Source organism: Ictalurus furcatus, chromosome 18 (genome assembly GCF_023375685.1).
Source record: "Ictalurus furcatus strain D&B chromosome 18, Billie_1.0, whole genome shotgun sequence".
NCBI lineage: Eukaryota > Metazoa > Chordata > Actinopteri > Siluriformes > Ictaluridae > Ictalurus > Ictalurus furcatus.
The window spans coordinates 22,264,688-22,287,207 of record NC_071272.1 but is presented as its reverse complement, the minus strand read 5'-3'; the positions used below and the strand labels follow the sequence as shown (position 1 = coordinate 22,287,207).

Here is a 22,520-nt window from a genome sequence, read left to right as displayed (position 1 = left end):
CTCTTCTGCAGACACACACGTCACCCTAGAGGTCCAGTGAAAGTGAAACAGGAGAAAATCGCAATCCATTCCAACCGAACTTGCACGTCCAGCAAGTAGAGGACAAACGGCGTGAAATGTTACGTGACCCAGCGCTAAGTACGTAAAAATAAATAAATAAATAAATAAACGTAACAGAAACGTGAGAAACTGAGAAAACGTATCAGGTGAAACCACGAAACGTTAAATTCTCTAAAAATATTAATCGCCTGTCCAGAAATAAATTCTGAAGCTGAAGGGTAAAACCTAATAGTTAAAACGCAACAAAGTTAAGACGTCGCTAGAGACCGTAAATCTCAATGATTTAAGACCAGGAAGGAATTTAATTATATGAACGTGTTAGCATCAGTTCTAACTTGCCTTGACAAACTGTCAGATGTCTTTTACCGGCAAGTGGAATGATCTCCAGCGAAATTATCCAGCCGCTTTAATTGTACAAGTCAGAATAAATCTGCTGCAAATCTGTCATTGTACATCGTGATTCCAAACAAACCCGAGACACTTAATAAATCTGATCTGGAGCCACGCTTCTAAACAACGAGGTCTGCCTGATACTTGGCACTCAGCCAAAAAACCCATGAGGTCAGCTTTCACTAAAGCGGAATGACGAGGTTATTTATTACCCATTCCTCTGTTCTGCCCGGTTTCTCGTTCCTCGCCGAACGACTCTAAATTCAGCCTCCAGAGTGCTCCACCTTAACTCTTCCACGCTGTTTCTGTCCAGAAGAACTGATAGAAAGATCTCGCAGTCGACTGTTTATCGTCGTGACAATCAGCAGCGATAACAAAAGCCCGAGAGGACAAACTATACACCGGTATAGCGAAACCAGTGATAGCATTTCATGAAGCGAAAATTATTTATTGATCAACCGCCAGTGCTGTGTAAATCATGCAAAGAATTTCGTATAGGGGTGTGATTCAGAATCGCAGACAGCCATAAGTCATAGACGGCCGTGAGAAAGTGCTCCACAGCTATCAAAAAGATAAGTGGAGGGGGTTGTAAAAACCAAACCGAAAAAGCATTGATCCCCCCTGCCCCTCCGTCCACCCGATTGCTTTCTGTTGTGGCCCAGATGTGTTTGATGTAGCAGAAGATGAGTCCAGGGACGAGAAAGGGGTTGAGGGAAAGATTTGTAAATTCCAGGTCGAGGATCAAGGATGAGCCGACAGGTGCCAGAGCTTTAATAGGAACCAGAAAGAAAATTGTATTAGAGCAGTAATCGTCCTTGAGCGGGGTTTTCTGCTGCTGTCATTTTGTCGCCCAGAAACCAGATTTACGCACCTCGGCAAATAAAAGTGCAGTAATCTCAGTGGCAGAATGTATATCGTCGAGGGATTATGACAGCACCCGTACCAGATCGGCTCTCTGCAAGCTTCTGACGTTGATGAAAACGGACGGTTTGCACGATAAGCCGTCGCACTATAGGAGCGACGTTCGGTCAGTTCGCACACATCCATGCATTGACCTGGCTGTGCTGATGTAATGCTCTGAAGTTTACGTATAAATCAAACCTATACACTAGATGCCCCGAGACTGGAATTACTTATAATTCATGTTCATGCAAACCCGGTTGTCTTTTATATTGTTTACAGATTTCTGGTGGTTTATATTTGTAGCATGGAGCTGAGAGATAAAGGTGAGGCATTTTTTAGAGAACATTCAAATAAACCTAGATTTACTTCCTAGCTCTTGAGTTTGATCCTTATTTCAGATTACCGTACGCACGGAGTTTCATGATGTTCCTCGTGTTCTCCTCAAATCCACATGGGTTTCCTTTCAGCTTTATCCATTTATCTTATTCCAAAAGCGTGTTGGTGGGTTATTTGGTGTGTGTGACAGAGTGTGTGTGTGTATGTAGTGTCCTGCCATGGGACGGGAGTGCCATGAATTCCTGTTTTCGTGCTCGGTGGCTCAAGAAGAACTCCAAAAGTTATGCTAATATTCACACAGGGAAAGTTTCTCTGCTTCAGAGTCGGGTTACGCACGTGCTTAATTTGTTTTTTAGCGACTTTGATTATGTAAATCACCCGCATGTAGGACACGAATCTGGGGTCGCCTGAGTTTTCTTGAGACGAACCATCCAAGGCAGGGTTTTTCAACAGCCTTCGAACACGAGCACGTCCGTTTCTACCTGAAAACAAGATGGGGGATAGAAAACGCGGACGGGAGACGGAAACGGCGTTTTGTTCTTCGCTGTCAAATGTAATACGAAATAAACTGCGGCGAAATTTTAAAAACGAACAATACGGAAGACTATATGACCCACTTTTTATTCGTTATCTCTTAATTTGGGCTCAGGGTGTAGAATTTTTAATATCGAATTGAATATCTAGTATATTGCTGCATGAATAGTCGTCACGTTAATCACTGCAAGTTAAGGTTTATTTGAACCATATCCTCTTCCACTGTTACCACCATATTGGGTTATAAAACAGCACTTGATCCAGCACACCCTATGATTTAGCATTTTGTTATTGTATTAATATCGCACAACTTAATGAAGTTTTGAAATAGTCATGTATGCATGGGATATATGATATATTTTGATTTCTCGAATTAAAATGAGGAGAAAATTCCTACGGGTGCAAGCCTGCGCCCGCTGACACCCTTGACCAATCCTGTACGTCCTTGCTATTATTATTATTATTATTATTATTATTTGTATTTTTGCATGATCATTTCTAATGAACTGAGTTGGCTGTTTCCCAAAATATGAACAAATTAGTCATCCTGTCTATCCCACTGTATTCCAGCAGCTCTGGGTTTGAGCTCTTTTCTACCAGCAGACCTAATATCGATTGCGAACATTTACAATTTTGTCATACCCTAGCCTGAGTTATCGCTTATAGCCTATAAACTGGACATTTATAACCGCACGACTGCTGTTAATTACGTCTGCCATACCACATTATCCATAATGCCCTTGTCTGTGATAGCCGTATATATTTGAGAACTCATCACGAAGACACCTCAGCAGGTAGTCTTTCACATACATTTCTTTTAAAGCGTGCAGCCGCTGAGTCTTATCGCCATCACGAGTTATAAGACTGGACCTAATCATTCTTACGAGGACGGACCCTTTTATGCATACTAAAGCGCGAACGTTAAAGATTCACGGTGCCGATTAAAGTTACGCCCCGCTCGCCCGGCACGAAGACCTTTCTGTACTAATCTCTCTTACGGATCCTGCAGGGTGACATCTGGGCGTCAAGAGAATAAACGCTTCTTAACAGATCGGCAAAACGTCTTACGTATAACGTCGTACGTACTGTATGTTAGGCAGACACGGATATTTCGACTCGAATGCGGTGGATGAGATATCTTCTTCGTGCTAGGTTTTAGTATGTCTTTGAGAGGGTGTTGCGACCAGCCAGTCGTTGGCAGCATCTGTGAGCCAATGACCGATCTGGGAAAGAAATAGGGGAAAACTCCTGGTTTACTCGACGTCACGTCCGTTTAAGGTTAAAATCCGAATACAGGTAGGAATATGCGGCGCACACGACAGATACGGATACGGATAGTGTCATTGCGTTACATCCTTGCTCAACAGCGAATCAATACATCAATGGAAAAGTTAATGGAAAGAGTAAACTGACGAGAGAAGGGAACAAAAATGCGAAAGCGAGCATTTCCATTGGCACTTTTGGAAATTCGTCAGTTATTGTTATGACTCCATTATCGTTGGGGATGCCTAACCTAACGACACACATTTTCCTGAATTAAAATGAACTTTTTAGTTAAAGCTATGAGCATTATCTGTTGAATAGCGTGCTGTACGTAATTGTTGAAACACTGCACGCAGAATACGGGACCGAATAACAGAACTGGCTGTCTGGCAGTCATGGGATTCGAACTCATAACTCGTAACTCTTAGCATGGTTTCGTGTCACTCTGATATTAAGAGGCGTGACGCTCCGATGGTGCTGACCAGCGCCCGGGGCTATGTGAGAATGTTGATGGCAGCTAGCCCGGCACCTGGCACACAAGGACCTTGGTGAGTGGTAAAAAAAAAAAAAAAAAAAAACAACATCCAAAAAGAAGACTAGCATCAGTGCTTGCGTCTGTCATGGCGAGTTCAAAAAGAGCGTGTTCCTGTCTTTCCGACTCGAACTCTATATGCGTGCAAATTAGACCCCCAGCTCCCAATTCTGTTGCGAAGTTTGGCTAACAAAGTTTCTACACATCCTGTGCTGAGGCCACAGAAAAACGATTTCCTCCATGCGGATAAACACGCTTAATCTTTTTTCCTAATTCCCCTCATACCTCAAAATCAGCATCAACTCGAGTTTGTCAAAGCTTCCACAGGTACTATCTGTGTTTGTTTTTCGTTGTTTTTTTCTTTTTTTAAAATGGTAGTCAGCGTAGTAATGTTATTTCAGCAAAAATAAATGCAAATCAGTCTCGCACAGAGTGATTAAAGTTACCAGATAAAAACGCGGGCACGGTTTAGCCCTGTGCCATGTAATTCACTGCCGTTAACAGCCGTTCGGGAGCGAAAGGCTCGCGATCCGTCTTTCACGCCAATCAAGCATCGATTGTCCTAAAGTGTGATGTGGCGTAATTACGAGAACGCTCCGAGAGGCTGGGTGGAATTCTGTAGTGCTCAGTTTGTGCAGATTATGGAGGATAAGACGTCTCGTAGAGTGAAGAGAATGACGGATAAACAGACAGAGAAATCAGATGGGTAGAACCGCAGGGAAAAAAAAAGGACGGGAAAAGTCGTGTAACTAGGTCATGGCGTGCTGGAAAGAAATAATCTGACTTGGCACTTTGCCACCAGTGTTGTTCGACTGTACGTGCAACTGTTCGCGACACGTATGAAAACGTGAACAATTTTTAAAGAAATCCTTGTGAAATCAATTGAACTAGTCGTTACACATCTACAGTAATACCAATACCAGTAATACCAATACCAATAATACCAATACCACCAATACCAGTGATACCAATACCAATAATACCAATACCACCAATACCAGTAATACCAATACCAATAATACCAATACCAGTAATACCAATACCACCAATACCAGTAATACCAATACCAATAATACCAATACCACCAATACCAGTAATACCAATACCAATAATACCAATACCACCAATACCAGTAATACCAATAATACCAATACCACCAATACCAGTAATACCAATACCAATAATACCAATACCAGTAATACCAATACCACCAATACCAGTAATACCAATACCAATAATACCAATACCACCAATACCAGTAACACCAATACCAATAATACCAATACCACCAATACCAGTAATACCAATAATACCAATACCACCAATACCAGTAATACCAATACCAATAATACCAATACCAGTAATACCAATACCACCAATACCAGTAATACCAATACCAATAATACCAATACCACCAATACCAATAATACCAATACCAATAATACCAATACCACCAATACCAGTAATACCAATACCAATAATACCAATACCACCAATACCAGTAATACCAATACCACCAATACCAGTAATACCAATACCAATAATACCAATACCACCAATACCAGTGATACCAATACCAATAATACCAATACCACCAATACCAGTAATACCAATAATACCAATACCACCAATACCAGTAATACCAATACCAATAATACCAATACCAGTAATACCAATACCACCAATACCAGTAATACCAATACCAATAATACCAATACCAGTAATACCAATACCACCAATACCAGTGATACCAATACCAATAATACCAATACCACCAATACCAGTAATACCAATACCAATAATACCAATACCACCAATACCAGTGATACCAATACCAATAATACCAATACCACCAATACCAGTAATACCAATACCAATAATACCAATACTACCAATACCAGTGATACCAATACCAATAATACCAATACCACCAATACCAGTAATACCAATACCAATAATACCAATACCAGTAATACCAATAATACCAATACCAATAATACCAATACCACCAATACCAGTAATACCAATACCAATAATACCAATACCAGTAATACCAATACCAGTAATACCAATAATACCAATACCAATAATACCAATACCACCAATACCAATAATACCAATACCAATAATACCAGTAATACCAATACCAGTAATACCAATACCAACAATACCAATACCAGTAATACCAATACCAATAATACCAATACCGCCAATACCAGTAATACCAATACTAGTAATACCAGTAATACCAATACCAATAATACCAATACCAGTAATACCAGTAATACCAATACCAATAATACCAATACCAGTAATACCAATACCAATAATACCAATACCAGTAATACCAATACCAATAATACCAATACCACCAATACCAGTAATACCAATACCAATAATACCAATACCAGTAATACCAATACCAATAATACCAATACCAGTAATACCAATACCAATAATACCAATACCACCAATACCAGTAATACCAATAATACCAATACCAGTAATACCAATACCAATAATACCAATACCAGTAATACCAATATCAATAATACCAATACCACCAATACCAGTAATACCAATACCAATAATACCAATACCAGTAATACCAGTACCAATAATACCAATACCACCAATACCAGTAATACCAGTAATACCAATACCAATAATACCAATACCAGTAATACCAGTACCAATAATACCAATACCACCAATACCAGTAATACCAATAATACCAATACCAATAATACCAATACCAGTAATACCAATACCACCAATACCAGTAATACCAATAATACCAATACCAGTAATACCAATACCAATAATACCAATACCAGTAATACCAATACCAGTAATACCAATACCAATACCACCAATAACAGTAATACCAATACCAGTAATACCAATACCAATAATACCAATACCACCAATACCAGTAATACCAATACCAATAATACCAATACCACCAATACCAGTAATACCAATACCAATACCACCAATACCAGTAATACCAATAATACCAATACCAATAATACCAATACCAGTAATACCAGTACCAATAATACCAATACCACCAATACCAGTAATACCAATAATACCAATACCAGTAATACCAATACCAATAATACCAATACCACCAATACCAGTAATACCAATAATACCAATACCAGTAATACCAATACCAGTAATACCAATACCACCAATACCAATAATACCAATACCAGTAATACCAATACCAGTAATACCAATACCAATACCACCAATACCAGTAATACCAATACCAATAATACAAATACCACCAATACCAGTAATACCAATACCAGTAATACCAATACCAATAATACCAATACCACCAATACCAATAATACCAATAATACCAATACCAATAATACCAATACCAGTAATACCAACATCAATAATACTAATACCAGTAATACCAATACCAGTAATACCAAACAGAGTTCGTGAAACATTTTTTTATTTAATCATTTCCATTGATAAAAGCCTTTCAATCCGTTCCAGCTCTGGTTTTACCTTTGTAAAAGAAACACACGATTCCATTCATCATGCCGCGAAGGTTTTCTTTACTTATTTCTTTTCCGTTTGCGTTTACATAGTGAACCATCAACTCCACAGAAATCATTACAAATAAATAGACTTGTGCGATACAGATTTTCTTCCTTGCTTGCAATTTACTGTTTAAAACAAAACAAAACAAAACAAAAGTAATCCCAACGAATTATTTCTAATCGTGCAGAAACCATAAGCGAAGTAAAGACAGGAACACGAGCGTTTTTAAAGAGAGCCTGTCCGGGTGTAATAATATCCCCAGCAGTGGAGTCGGGAACTGCGTACTGCAGTACCGCACAGTAAACACACACAACGGTACATTTTCAATCGAATCCTTTTACAAATCGGTCGTCTAATATCCCGCATGGTTGACATTTTCGCTGTGGCTCTGCTGCTCAAAGTGTTCGGACGTGTCTGAGCGCTGACCGGCGCAGGAAAGCGGGAAAAAAAAAAAACAACAACAAACCAAGACCATCACTTTTTCATTTTCATCACCATTAACACCATTATTGGTAAAGTATTAGATCTGACACTTCACTGTAGGCCTATTTAATCTTTTTATGAATGATTGGTATCTAAGCAAGGTATGACAAAGACACTACTGTTTGTTTCTATGGTCAATAAAAATGCCCCCTCACCACCCCCCCACCCCCCCCTACCTAAAAAAAACCTAATGCTTTCCCAGAGCTCTTTCAAATAACAGCATGACATTCATGATGTTCAGTTAGAACAAGCTCCTGTCTTCCAAATATGGGGTTAGCTCCTCGCCGGGTTCTTAGCGATAAGCCCGTATCGAGCCGATGACATTTGAAGGCAGATTTGATTTGAGCGATCGCGCACTATGGCTGTTTACTGAGGCCTCTGTCTTCTGCATTTGCATTACTGTATACCTCACCGCTTGTGGTATGATGACAGACATTTATATCGAACTTCCTGTGGGGCACAGTAAACGCAAACGAGCCCAAACTACCATCCTGAGATGTTCACTATCGTGTGTCTGAGCTCGGTAGTGAAGCCAGTCATGAAGATACCGGTTATATATGTTAACGTTCGTATAACCGACGGATGTCGGTTTGAGTACGGTGTTTTAGAAATCTCCTGGGAGTTTTTTTTTTTTTTTTACGCAAAACAATCGCTAGAGTTTACACAGAGAATGGTACGAAAATACGACGGAAAATGAAAAACCCCCAAGCTGACGGCAACTCAAATAATCCCTCTGTACAACCGCGGTGAGCTGAAAAGCATCTCAACACACCAAAACCTTGAGGTGAATAGACCTCGATAGACCGTGAAGACATTTTGTTTTCAATTTTCATCCTTTACTGCGATGATTTTGACAGTTGCCTTGCAGGCATGCCTATTGTATTGTAAACCTCTTTTGTATTGCTGAAAATTACACCCCTGATAAGCATCAGCAGGCTTCAGAACCCAGGGCGTAATAGTTGCGTAATTGTAACACGACACCTCTGTGTACTATCCAATCCGGAGATATCCCCTCAAACACACATCTACACACATCTACACACGCCTTTACACAACTCCTAGTCTCGAAATATTCAGTGAGTGACAGCTGACTAGAATATGGACGTGCTTTTTTTTTTTTTTTAGCTACTGTCAATCAAAGTTGCTAAGATACATGTCCATCTAGATACATGTCCCGTCTGAGCCACACTGCTCTCCAGACAGCATTTTGTGTGTGTGTGTGTGTATGTATGGACGAGATTGATGAGCGTATTGGACATGCGGACAGTAAGATTAAGTGACAGAGTGTGCTCTTTCTATGTGTGTGTGTGTGTGTGTGTGTGTGTTCACGTCCCTTCCAGCCCCCGGAGCGTTCTTCCGAAACGTTCTGCCCTGCCTCTGCCCTCGCCTCAAACAATCGAGTCCACACACAAAAAGGCCCTTTCATTTCCGAGCAGTTAAACAGTTACAGTGCCAAAGCAGATGAGAGCATTTTTCATCCACTCACTTCTCCCTTCTCCTCGCGAGGGTTCGCTGACATAGGCAGCTCTGTTTCACCGTGCCGGGACCGTCGTCTTGATCTCGATCATTTGCAGCTCACGAAGAACAATCATTGCTTCTCTCTCTCTCTCTCTCTTTCTCGCTCTCTCTCCGCACAGAAAAGCAGCTTTGCATAATGGCAGCGGTGTTTTGCGTCTAAAAGAAGGTGTGGGACGACTGATTGATAAGGTGGCAGACATTTTGATTAACAAATGCTAATCACAGTCGCTCTCTGCAGAGCCATTTCGGTTGTTTGTGGGAAATGGCTCGACTGTGTGGCCGGAAAGTCGATTCGGAGAGCTGCCTTTCTAAGACGTTGGCTAGCGACTCAAGCACGAGGTAGCGTTGATAGTCTGTACAGTACACGACATACACCTATGTCCTATATAGCATTCCGATAGACGTCAAACTGAAATGATAACTAAACCTAAACCTTTTTCATATTTCTGCTCTTTCTATTACGCCTCAAAACGTAAAGTTAGACCCGACGTACTTTAGAGACGTTTCCTAGGCCGCGTACGTTCAATCCACTTGTCACGAAGCGTTTACGTAAATGCCATGTTGCATATTATTCCATACGTGTATATGTATTTAATATGTTTAATAATAACCGTTTGGTTTTATTATGAGCTGCCATACTCACCCTATCGGATAAACGAGGTTGTATTTGATTAAATAAAACGTCCAGCCAAAGAGAAGGCATAAAGACCTCAAGACGTACTAGAACTCGACTTTCTGTTCAGAGATCGTCCGTATGTGATAAATACTTTTCCGATACGTTCTTGCGTTCTCCGTTTCACGTGCGCTTGTTCAATTTCCTGTGGGGATGAGAAATACCTCACCATACGTTGCGTATATTTTGCTCTAAACTGTTAGCTCAAAGCTCTCAAAGGACCTGTTTTGTTGTTGTTGTTGTTGTTTTTTTGTTTTTTTTTAAAATAAAAATGCCAGTACTCTCATGCTTAATCATCTTGTGAGAGATTTTGTGGTTATGAAATTTTGGGGTTCTGAGGATTTTCTCTCTCATTAAGAGTCTGCATTAGGAAATATGGGTCATGCCGTGCTTTCACTCCTTAAAGCAGCCCCGCGTTCCCACCGGCGCGAGACAAACGCTACGGGCTTCAGACGAGGAACGCCAATAACCAAAATGTAGCGTACAGCACATCATTGACTACTGTATACCATCTAGTGTTGTTTCAAACATGGTTATGTATTCTAATAGTTTAAAAAAAAGTGTGAAAATTATGCCCCAGGCTTTGTATTAGCTTTGTTAGCAGATTAACAGCGCAAGCTAAGTGTACTAGCAACAGTAAGTACTCAGTACCTCTTAGCTGAGGTACAATCATATACTTATACTACTAAATATCCTCTTCTAACTGGTTAAATACATATTTAATAACACACTAACACAAACAGTGAGAAAGTTATTTGATTTACATGTTATACGGCAGGTTTCATATGAGCTATTAGCAGATTACTAGCGACAAACACTCTCCAGAGACATCGACGATCTCTGGAACTTCCTTCCTTCCGAGCTTTTAGTTTTCTTCGTAATATCTCTGTACAGATTTAACGAGAGGTGACGTATAATATATATGACCGAATAAGATGAAACCACGATCATGATTATTTTTCTTCCATTATTTCAAGTCGCACCTAGGAAACGGGGACTAGTTGCAGGTAGGAATTAAAGTTGTGAGCGAGGGGAAAGGAAAAAAATAATAATAATTTGAGGAAGTCGTTTGGATTTGCCACGTTACTACGTCATGCCTGATTTGCATAAAGTCTTTTATCGTTTTCTCACGCGATGCTGCTGCTGAAATCGTGGCTCTGATCTGATCTGATCTGTCGCTTTTGCTTTGTCGCTCAGTGGCGTGAATTCAGCTTAATCCAGTAAACAAGATGGCGGCCATTTTGTATTCCAGCGACAGTTTCTGTGTTAAACTGGACGTACGTTCCGGATCAGCGCTAAACCCAATTTCAATTCTTAACCTCCTGGCAGAGGCGACCACATTTTTACACTAAAATGTGTCGTGAAACTGCAGAATTCTTCACGGCGTAAAATTGATCGATTTCTTTTCTTTCTATAAAAGTTATAGAAAGTTCAAATGTTTTGAAGTTCAGACCCTGCATTTCGCCCGATCCTTTCAGAAAAGTTTTTTTCGTGCTCCAGGAATCCGCTAAACTACGCAATTCGGCTAAATTCTGAACTTCAGGTACTTTATGCTTTACCTTCATTAACCGTGCTCACGTAACTCAGCTCTGAATACGGCACTTTGTGCTTTATGTTCTTTCATTTTCACCTTCACCTTTATAACCAGGCGTCTAACAAGACCTGAGAAACTTGCAGGAATTGAAAAAGCCTGAGTGGTTCTCCCTATTCCGAATTTCATTTGGCCAGACCATGCGGAGACCGTGGCTATTCTTCAGAAGTTGCTTCCTGCCTTTTAAAAAGTACCATTCAGTGCTCGAAAAGCAACTAAACTTAAAAAAAAAAAAAGAAAGAAAAAGAGAGATGAATCTAGCGAGTAATCTGCAGAGTCACAGATTGATATTACCGTGTGAGATAAAGTTTTAATTGCATAACGAGTGCATCTGCGGCATTATGAGGGAAAGCTGAAATAGTGTTATGTAAACTACGTCATTTAGAAAAGTCTTAAAACGGAGGCCGGGAAGTCTGCAGAAAAATTACACCCGGACCGTGCATTCAGACTGAACCTCATAAAATGATTAGGATGCAGGTCGGGCTCGTAAAAAGACACATTCATAATATTCCAGAGCTTTTAGAATCGAACAAAATAAGCAGCTCGTTTTTATTCCCTCCTCCAACATGGTCAGATGGAAATAATGGCCTTCTTTAAATCATAACTCCACGTTCTGGCAAAGAAAGTGCCGATACGACGGGCCGAGACGGATTCTTTTTACAGCGGCAGTGTTGATGTTCTTCTTACACCACAGCGATTTGCAGACAATTACAGTTTTTAAGTTATTAATGATTAACATCATGATTTTAGACTGTTTATAGTTATGCAAACTTCTCCCATTGTTACTGTAAAAATCTCTGACACTGGAGACTCCTTCCATAAATGCTACATTTATTACATCAACCGCGCTGTGGTATAAATTCTTATTCTGCGTCTCAATTCTATATATTACATCTATATACTATATAAATTATATATATATATATATATATAGAACTATAATATTACCCACAACTCCTTGCGCGAGGGAGGGAGGGAGGGAGGAGGGGTTACGTGACGGTTTGCTTCGCCGAATTCAACCTGCGAACGCGGCGGAAGAGCGTAACGTCTGCGATGCGTCTGCGGCGTTTAAGCGTAAGAACTTCAACGTTAAGTGCTAACCCAAAGTTGTTGTTTTTTTTTTTTTGTTTTTTTTTTTAAAATAGTTACGTGAAAAATAAAACAGAAGATAAACAAATAAGTAAACACGTAAAAGCTGAAACGCAACGAGGAGTTTTGTTTACCTTGACGGTGTGCGTAACTAGGCAACAGCGTTCCCTTCCTTTACGTGACGTGTTCGTTTGTTAGTACGCCCCGTTTGTTAGTACTCGAAATGGAATACTTTTCCCCTCACGGATAGAGCACACACTTGCGGTGCGTAGTACAAGTAGGCGAACTGGGACGCGGGACTCGTTCTGCAAGTCGAATGATTATATCCTGATTTTACTGTGTACTCATTTAACACTGAATAATGCTTTCGTTGTATCCTTCTTATTATTTTTCCTGTACTGTGAAGAGCGAGAGTCCGTTCGTGGGAACGCACTGAGGTTCATCTGATCTTCAGCCAATTCATCAATACAGAGAATTCCCTGTGGAAATTACACACACACACACACATATATATATATATATATATATATACATACTGTGCAGCATATACCAGGTGCTTTCTGGTAATGTTGTACCTTAAAATGGCATCCAGTGATGACTATTATTTATCAGCCGGATGACTTCACACTTCCGTGAGGCGAAAAATAAAAAGGAAATCCTCAGCAGGAAAAAGGTCTTTGTGGCTATTTTCCTCTGCAGGCATATTATCAGAAGGGAGAGAGACTGTGTGGGAGTTTTTTCAGTATACACACACACACACACACCCATATAGACAGAGGTCACCAAAAGATCGTCCCCCTCCCCTTCCTTTGCTTCTCCACATGTGTGTGCCATATATAAACCTGATCGGGGTACAACAGGGGCTTGTAACTCAGACTGTAGCGGAGTGGTGCAGAATTTAGCCACTGATTTTTCTTTTCCCTCTCACTCTTTTCTTCCCGTTTCTCATTCTCTCTTTTTCACACGCTGGCAAGACTCGATCACGTCCACGCACAAATTACGGCCGGCGTGCGTCGAGTCCAGGGAATCGCTCCAGGCACGGGGCAGGGACTTGGCCAGCCTGTCTGTTATTGGAAAAGTTGGAGAGCGGGGGGGGTTTAGAGTGACTGCATGGAAAGAGAAAGAGTGTGAGAGAGAAAAATAGAGGGAGAGTTAGAGAGAGCGAGAGAGAGAGAGGCCTCATGCTGCGATTTAGAGGAGCCAATCTTGTAATATCTATCTGACACACCCTGACTGTCTGGGTGTTCGGACCGGGGACTACAGCAGAGCAGGATGGTAAGTTCCTGGATCCTGGACTTGACTTTTTTTTTCTTGTTGTTGTTTCGCTGGAATGTGTAGGTTGACAGGAAGTCGACACGGATACCTCATTGTCTTGGCTGGGAAAGATATCTTTTTCTTTCCGGTGTTCGAGTAGCTGTATTTTGGACTTCTTATCCTGGGTGCTTAGTTTATTTTAGCTCTGAGTCATGGATCTTGGAGGAGGATCTTGAAATGATATTTATTTGAAGCCAAAAGGGAAAGCCGGTGCCAAAAGTTCTGACAAAGGGTTGTGTCCCCTCCTCCACTTCGTGCCGTTTTGCCTTCCTTTCAGACGCTTCTGTTGCCCCACGTTGCTCTGCATTTGGTTGCAATTACTCTAGCCCTTTGGCGGCCGTGTTGCTATAAATAATTAACAACAGAGCTTGCCGAGGACAGATTATGTTGACTGTTAGCTGGTGATCTGCCTCCTGTGAAAAACTGTTCGGCGCCGTAAGACATTCAAGCCGTGATATTTCAATGATTAGCGCATTAAATTACTTCAGATAGGAAAGGAGAGTAAGAGGACGTCCGGGGTCTCGAGTTCTCTCGGGGTCTCTCCGTCTGTCTGTCTGTCTGTCTGTCTGTCTGTCTGTCTGTCGCTACTGACTCAGAAGTGGACGTCTCCACCCTGTACATAAACACAGCCTTGGATTTATTTCCAGGGCCGTCCATTTATTTATTTATTTATTTATTTTTTTTGCCCGTGCCGAAGTACTTCTCAAACCTCATAGAGTACAGTACACACCACAAAGAGACACAAACTATTCTCACTTCCTTTTCATCATGTTCTCGACTCCAGTGTCCGGCTTCCTGAGGCTATACAGTATTTATTCTACCTTCCTTCGTATGTTTACAACCAGGCCTGCCAGGGGTACTGCTGTTCTCTCATGAGCACAAATACAGGAGAAAAAAAATACAGACCAAGAGGAGAGAAGCGCGGAGAAAGTAAAGGAAAAAAAGATAATGCTGAATATCGCGGATGTGTTAAAAGATTTTAAACCTTAAGCTTAATTTATCAATGGTCTGTTTATGCACAGGACTATAATAAAAATAATAATAATAACAAGAAGAAGAAGAAGAAGAAGTAGAAATATCAAGTGTTTTTGAGACCCGAAGAACTACCAGATTTAAGTAGATATTGAAACAAAAGAAGAGCATCAAGCATAAAAAAAATAAAAAATAGGTTCGTTACAAATACACACAATACGTCAAAGTATTTTAACCTAGCTCAAACTGGTGACAAACCTGATGCTATCATTAACTACCCTATCCGCTGCTCCTCGTTCGCATTAAAATGTTCATACGGTAGCGTGCGCATGGGGCAGCGTGACTCCTGTCCCAAAGGGCTTCTGTTTATTAGCGTGTGTTGCAGTTCCCATGTTTGACCACTAGGTGCAAAAATAATGGAGCTCTGTGGAGCTAACTAAATGGGGTTAGTGAGCACACCGCACCACGATCACGTAACACCTAGAATCGATGGAACATCGGCTTATATCCGTCAAGCAACAACATTTCGTAATGGTTAGTCAGGTCACTCCCAAGCGGTAACGAGTACTTTAACGGAATTTAAAATGTACGGAGTTGTGAATGAGGGCTTTATGACTTTATGCCATAGGGATCTGGTATTATTCCAAACAACACCGGCCCCGCCCCCAAGATGACGATGTGCTTGTTTAAACGTGCAGACGTGTGCACAGCTCTTACACTTACAGCTCTCTTGAGGATAGGGAGCACAGGGTCAGTCTTTTTTTTCCTGTCTCACAGTAAATAAGGCTGTCGCTCTGCCATCCCACGATGACACACTTATCCAAAAATGGGTCCTTTTTTTTTTTTTTTTTTTTTTTTAGTCGAGGGGTCTTGACAGTTATTACAGAGCTGGCAGAGAATCCAGTTAACAGAAAATATTCGTATAGCCTTAGCCTGAGCTAAAGGTCAAAGTTTAGGAATGCACACACTGCTTGTGTATCTTGGATCAAGTGCACATTTAGCAGGACATCGCTCGGTTTAACGTGATCCTGCCGCAGTCTTTACGATTGTAAAATAAACGCTCTGTCGCGTTCCAGAAAGCCGACGACCCACAAATAAATTCTATACAGAAATGTTCATGGCTTATTTTTTCCATCCTCCATAAGCTGAGCATCTTTCTGGCTCTGCACGGAGAGGTGAAGGGAAATAAGTGGCAGGACGCCGTGTTTTGTGACAGCGTGAGTCTGGTGAACTGCCAACACGCCGACGCAGCTCTGGCACCAGAGAAACAAGCTAAGCTGTGAGCAGGTGTTTCATATGCTGGGGATTTGATAAAGTCCCAATTTTATTTTTTTCCCACTCATCGATAACGTATCAGGCTTCTCGACAAATCTCTAGACTGTGAAACGTTCCTCGCGTGAACAAACGATACAGGAGACGTGTGTTGTAAGAGAAAGGAGGAAACAAACAACCGTAGCCGTGAGCTAGTAGCTAGAAGAGCCGAGAGAGAGCGCGTCGTCGAAATGACGAGTTTCCGTACACACGGGGAAGAAGCGCTGAGGTCCACGCACTGCGACTCAATTCCTAATAGTTCATCATATCATCATGAATAATCATATCATAATAAATAAATGGAACGTCTGGAACATCTTTGATTACGAGCTGTTAGTGCCAACGTGGCAGTGCGTGTAGGACAGTGAATTTATTTATTTATTTACTTATTTATTTCAGATCAACAGCTGCTTTCACAAAAAAAAATTGAAGGAAAGAAAGAAAGAAAGAAAGAAAGAAAGAAAGAAAGAAAGAAACATATAAGCAAAGAATGAAAGACAGAAAGACAGAAGGAAAGAAAGACAGACAGAAAGGAAGAAAGGTTTGCCTAATTATTATTTATTCACACTTGGTGTTCTTGAAAGAAAGAAAGACAGAAATAAATAAATAAATAAAGAAAGAAAGAAAGAAAGAAAGAAAGAAAGAAAGACAGAAATAAAGAAAGAAAGAAAGAAAGAAAGAAAGGAAGGAAGAAAGAAAGACAGACAGAAATAAATAAATAAATAAATAAAGACAGAAAGAAAAGAAGAAAGGTTTGCCTAATTACTATTTATTCACACTTGGTGTTCTTGAAAGAAAGAAAGAAAGAAAGAAAGAAAGAAAGAAAGACAGACAGACAGACAGACAGAAATAAAGAAAGGAAGGAAGGAAGAAAGAAAGAAAGAAAGAAAGACAGAAAGACAGACAGAAATAAATAAAGAAAGAAAGAAAGAAAGAAAGAAAGACAGACAGAAATAAAGAAAGAAAGAAAGAAAGAAAGGAAGAAAGGAAGGAAGAAAGAAAGACAGACAGAAATAAATAAATAAATAAATAAAGACAGAAAGAAAAGAAGAAAGGTTTGCCTAATTACTATTTATTCACACGTGGTGTTCTTGAAAGAAAGAAAGAAAGAAAGAAAGAAAGAAAGAAAGAAAGACAGAAATAAATAAAGAAAGAAAGAAAGCCAGACAGAAATAAATAAAGAAAGAAAGACAGAAATAAATAAAGAAAGAAAGAAAGCCAGACAGAAATAAATAAAGAAAGAAAGCCAGAAATAAACAAACCAACAAATAAATAAATAAATAAATAAATAAATAAAGGCAGAAAGACAGAAAGAAAGGAAGAAATAAATAAATAAATAAAGGCAGAAAGAAAGGAAGAAAGGTTTGCCTAATTACTATTTATTCACACTTGGTGTTCTTGAAAAAAGAAAGAAAGAAAGAAAGACTGAATAGAGCATCAGATAATCCCTACTTTTAGACCTGTGCGAGTGCCCTTGTGTTTTGATTATGTTGTAGATGAATGGCTCAGACTGGGGAACGCGCAGGTGAGTCGAGGCGCATTTTACAAAATAATAAGAAGAAAAATTGGCCAAAGATTACAGAGTCAGACTTCAGGAGTGAAAGTGTGTGTGAGAGAGAACACAGTAGCGATGTTCTGCTCTGAATTCGGTCTGATACACGACCTTATACAATAATCAACAGAGAGAGAGAGAGCGAGAGAGAGAGAGAGAGAGAGAGAGAGAGAGAAATAAGTGGTGCATTTTAGAAAATAATACAAAATAAACTGGCAAAAGATTACTGAGTTAGACTTCAGGAACGAACGTGTGCTTGAGAGAGAAAATATTAAGATAGGTGAGAGAGAGAGAGAGAGAGAGAAAGAAAGAAATACAGAAAGAAAGAAAGGAACAAACAAACAAACAAATAAACAAAGAAAGAAAGAAAGAAAGAAAGAAAGAAATAAACAAAGAAAGAAAGAAAGAAACAATAAAACAAAGAAAGAAGGAAAGAAACAATAAAGAATGAATGAATGAAAGAAAGAAACAAATAAACAAAGGAAGAAAGAAAAAGAAAGAATGAAAGAAAGGAAGAAAAACAAAGAATTAAAGAAAGAATGAAAGAAAGAAAGGAAGGAAGAAAAAGAAAGAAAGAAAGAAAGAATGAAAGAAAGAAAGAAAGAAGAAGAAAGAAAGAAGAAAGGTTTGGCTAATTACTACTTATTCACGCTGGATTTTCTTGAAAGAAAGAAAGAAATTCTCTCTGGAAAGTTCTTCTGCCTATTTATAATCTTTCTTGTTTTGTCCCTCTCATTCACACTTCACTTTCATCCGTCCGTTCATTCGTTCAGGAAAGAAAGGATGATTTAATCATGCAGGTGAAAGCTGCAGGTCTGCAGGAATGAAACCAATCGCTAGCTCTTGATGTTCAGCTTTCAACTCTTTCCGATTGACTTTTTCGTCTCACGCTATCGTCTCCCGTCTGCGCTTCCTTTCCTCCACCCTCTTATCATCTGATGTGTTCGAGCGTGGTAAAGGTCGGACAGAGGAACACATGAGGAACTCACCACGCTTTCCTCTCAGAGCAGCACTCTCACGTGTTTTCCTGACACGTCCCTCAGCAATTTACCTTCTCTTGCAGTCGTCATTTTTCAGCTCCTTCTCTCATGTCACAGTTTGGGAGGAAATGATGACATTTCAGGCATCAATAAGTGGGAGGTCATGAAAACCAGCTGTTAGCATAACTGTGCTTCATGCCATGATAACTCTCATCCATCACGCTAGCTGACATTTGTTGTGGTTTTTCTTTTTTCTTTTGTTTTTTTTTCCCTGGAGACTGGGGCTTTTACTCAGGAATGTCTTTACTGCAGCAGGCGTCACGTTCATTACATTCGCTCTCTCCATTTCCTCTTTTGTCCTTTCCCTTCCCATTGCAGCTAGCGGAGACGGCTGCTGTTTTCTTTTTCTTTTCAGATTCCGAGGGATGTTTTTGTGCTGGTCTAACATGTCCAGATGATTAACACATTCTCAGTTTGTCACTTACTGCCGGGACTGAAATGAATAAAATGTCAAATCGGGCTTCAATGCTTGCTTCTTTTTTTTTCTAAATACTTTTTTTTTTTTTTTGGTCTCTTTTAAGGAAATTAGGACGGAAAGGAAAATCGGCCAGCGTTATAGCGTTACCGCTGTGTGTAATCTGCTAGAGCCATATCTCCTTGCAGTTCTTGTCTGGGTTCTAAGCAGGGTCGAGGCTGGTCAGTACCTGGATGGAAGACCTCCTGGGGAAACTAAGGTCGCTGCCGGAAGTGGTATTTGTGAGGCCAGCAGGGGGCGCTCACCATGGTGTCTGTGTGAGTCCTAATGCCCCAGTAGAGTCACGTGGACACTATACTGTAAAAACAGCACCGTCTTTCGGATGAGAAAGACGTCCTGACTCTCTGGGGTCATTAAAAATCCCAGAGTAGGGGTATAACCCCGGGGTCCTGGCGATATTCCCCTATTGGACCCTTAAATATCCCCATCTCTGAATTGGCTACTAATAGCTGGTGTGTGGTGGGCGTTCTGGAGCACTATGGCTGCGGTCGCATCATCCAGGTGGATGCTCTACACTAGTGACGGGTGACGAGACCCCCCCCCCCCCCCCCCCCAATACTATGTAAAGCACTTTAAGTGTCCAAAAAAGCTCTATATAAATGTAACTGTAATTAAATGCTGAAAAATGCTGTTAGACTAAAAGTACACGATCCGGGAGCGCGTGAGTCACATTTCAGAGGCAGAGATGACTCACGGATTAAGTGTCTTACATCACAACCTGCCGTGTTTCACATCCAAAACACACACTGACTGCCTTTAATACCAACTTTAATACCAACAGACCGCAGCTGGCAGTATTTCTTCTCTTCACCTCTTCATCTGTGCCCTGATGTTAAACCAGTTTGAGCCCGAGGAAGCGTGTTTCAGGAAGCGTGCAGAATTTCTCTCCAGTCCTCGATCCAGACAGCAGCGACGGAGAGCAGCGACGCATAGATAACCTCACTGCGTTTAAACATCTGGCCGAAAAGAGTTTTTAATATTATACATTCAACAATACAGTCTGAACAGAGCATCAGATAATCACTTCTTTTAGACCTGGACGAGTGGCCTTGTGTTTATTATTCTTAAACACTAATCAAACGAGAGAGAGAGAGAGAGAGAGAGAGAGAGAGAGAGAGAGAGAGAGAGTAATCTGAGGGGCGGGTAGAGCTGAAAACGTGTAAAACTCGATCATTCATTGGTCAGAAATACAGTGATGGAAAAATAATCCCAGGGAGCATAAAAATCACATGATTTCTTTCTTTCTCTCTGTTTCCATAATATGTTTCTTTCTTTCTTTCCTTCTTTCTTTCTTTCTTTCTTTCTTCCAAAATGCAATTCTTTTTCTTTCTTTCTTAAGAATTTTTTCTTTCTTTCATTCTTTCTTTCCTTTTCTTTTTTCTTTTTCCTTCCTTTCTTTCTTTCTTTCTTTCTTCCAAAATGCAATTCTTTTTCTTTTTTCTTTCTTAAAACATTTCTTTCTTTTCTTTCTTTCTTAATACATTTGTACTTTCTTTCTTTCTTCCATAATACATTTATTTCTTTTCTTTCTTTCTATCTTTCTTTCAAAATACATTTCTTTCTTTCTTTCTTTCTTTCTTTCTTTCTTCCATAATACAGTCTTACTTTCTTTCTTTCTTTCTTTCTTCCATAATACATTTATTTCTTTTCTTTCTTTCTATCTTTCTTTCAAAATACATTTCTTTCTTTCTTTCTTTCTTCCATAATACAGTCTTTCTTTCTTTCTTTCTTTCTTTCTTTCTTTCTTTCTTCCATAATACATTTATTTCTTTTCTTTCTTTCTTAATACATTTGTACTTTCTTTCTTTCTTCCATAATACATTTATTTCTTTTCTTTCTTTCTATCTTTCTTTCAAAATACATTTCTTTCTTTCTTTCTTTCTTTCTTCCATAATACAGTCTTACTTTCTTTCTTTCTTTCTTTCTTTCTTTCTTCCATAATACATTTATTTCTTTTCTTTCTTTCTATCTTTCTTTCAAAATACATTTCTTTCTTTCTTTCTTTCTTTCTTCCATAATACAGTCTTACTTTCTTTCTTTCTTTCTTTCTTTCTTTCTTTCTTCCATAATACATTTATTTCTTTTCTTTCTTTCTTTCTTTCTTTCTTTCTTTCTACATCTCTCTCTCTCTCTCTCTCTCTCTCTCTCTCTCTCTCTTTCACCTATCTTAATATTTCCTCTCTCACACACATTCATTCCTGAAGTCTAATTCAGTAATCTCTTGCCAATATCTTTTATTATTATTTTCTAAAATGCACCACTTATCTATCTCTCTCTCTCTCTCTCTCCCTCTCTCGTTTGATTAGTGTTTAAGAATAATAAACACAAGGCCACTCGTCCAGGTCTAAAAGAAGTGATTATCTGATGCTCTATTCAGACTGTATTGTTGAATGTATAATATAAAAATTTCTTTTCAGCCAGACGTTTAAACACAGTGACGTGATCCAGTGCTGTCTGTATCAAGGACTGGAGAGAATTCTTTCTTTCTTTCTTTCTTTCTTTCTTTCTCACCAGTCTTGATTGATTACTCTATAAGGTCATGTGACAGTAGGTGAGGTAATGTAAATAACACAGCATTTCAAAACTGGATAACGAGTTTTTTGTCAGCACGACAATTTCATTTCCTCCTTTCTTTCCTATCTTGAGAGGTAACTAATCAAGTGTTACCATAGTAGCTCTTCAGTAATTACTAATCACTATAATACACTACTACCATATTAGTAACTAATATTAAATTATTGTTCCGACAAAAACAACCGTAATGACTCATTATCACTGTGTTATCTCCACTCGTCGTGTCGTACACCATCCTTACAGAAGCATCGCCGATACATCAGTGTTACCTAATAAGAAGATGATATGAATTCACGGATTCCTCCTTAGAATAAACGTGAATATCTCGGAATATCTCAGC

At 39.6% G+C, this 22,520-nt stretch overlaps 1 protein-coding gene across 4 annotated transcripts in view; it reads left to right on the top strand.

The window, feature by feature from the left end:
- The window catches only part of sgcd (sarcoglycan, delta (dystrophin-associated glycoprotein)), a 175,480-nt gene that overhangs the window by 78,917 nt on the left and 74,043 nt on the right, over positions 1 to 22,520 (top strand). The window contains exon 1 of one of the 4 annotated variants that reach the window (XM_053649148.1): positions 14,097 to 14,217. The exons of the other annotated variants lie outside the window; for them this stretch is intronic. Coding sequence (XP_053505123.1) covers positions 14,215 to 14,217 — 3 coding nt within the window. The 5' untranslated portion in view covers positions 14,097 to 14,214. Of the gene's footprint in view, positions 1 to 14,096; positions 14,218 to 22,520 lie in introns of those variants that run through there. 4 annotated transcript variants of the gene reach the window in all.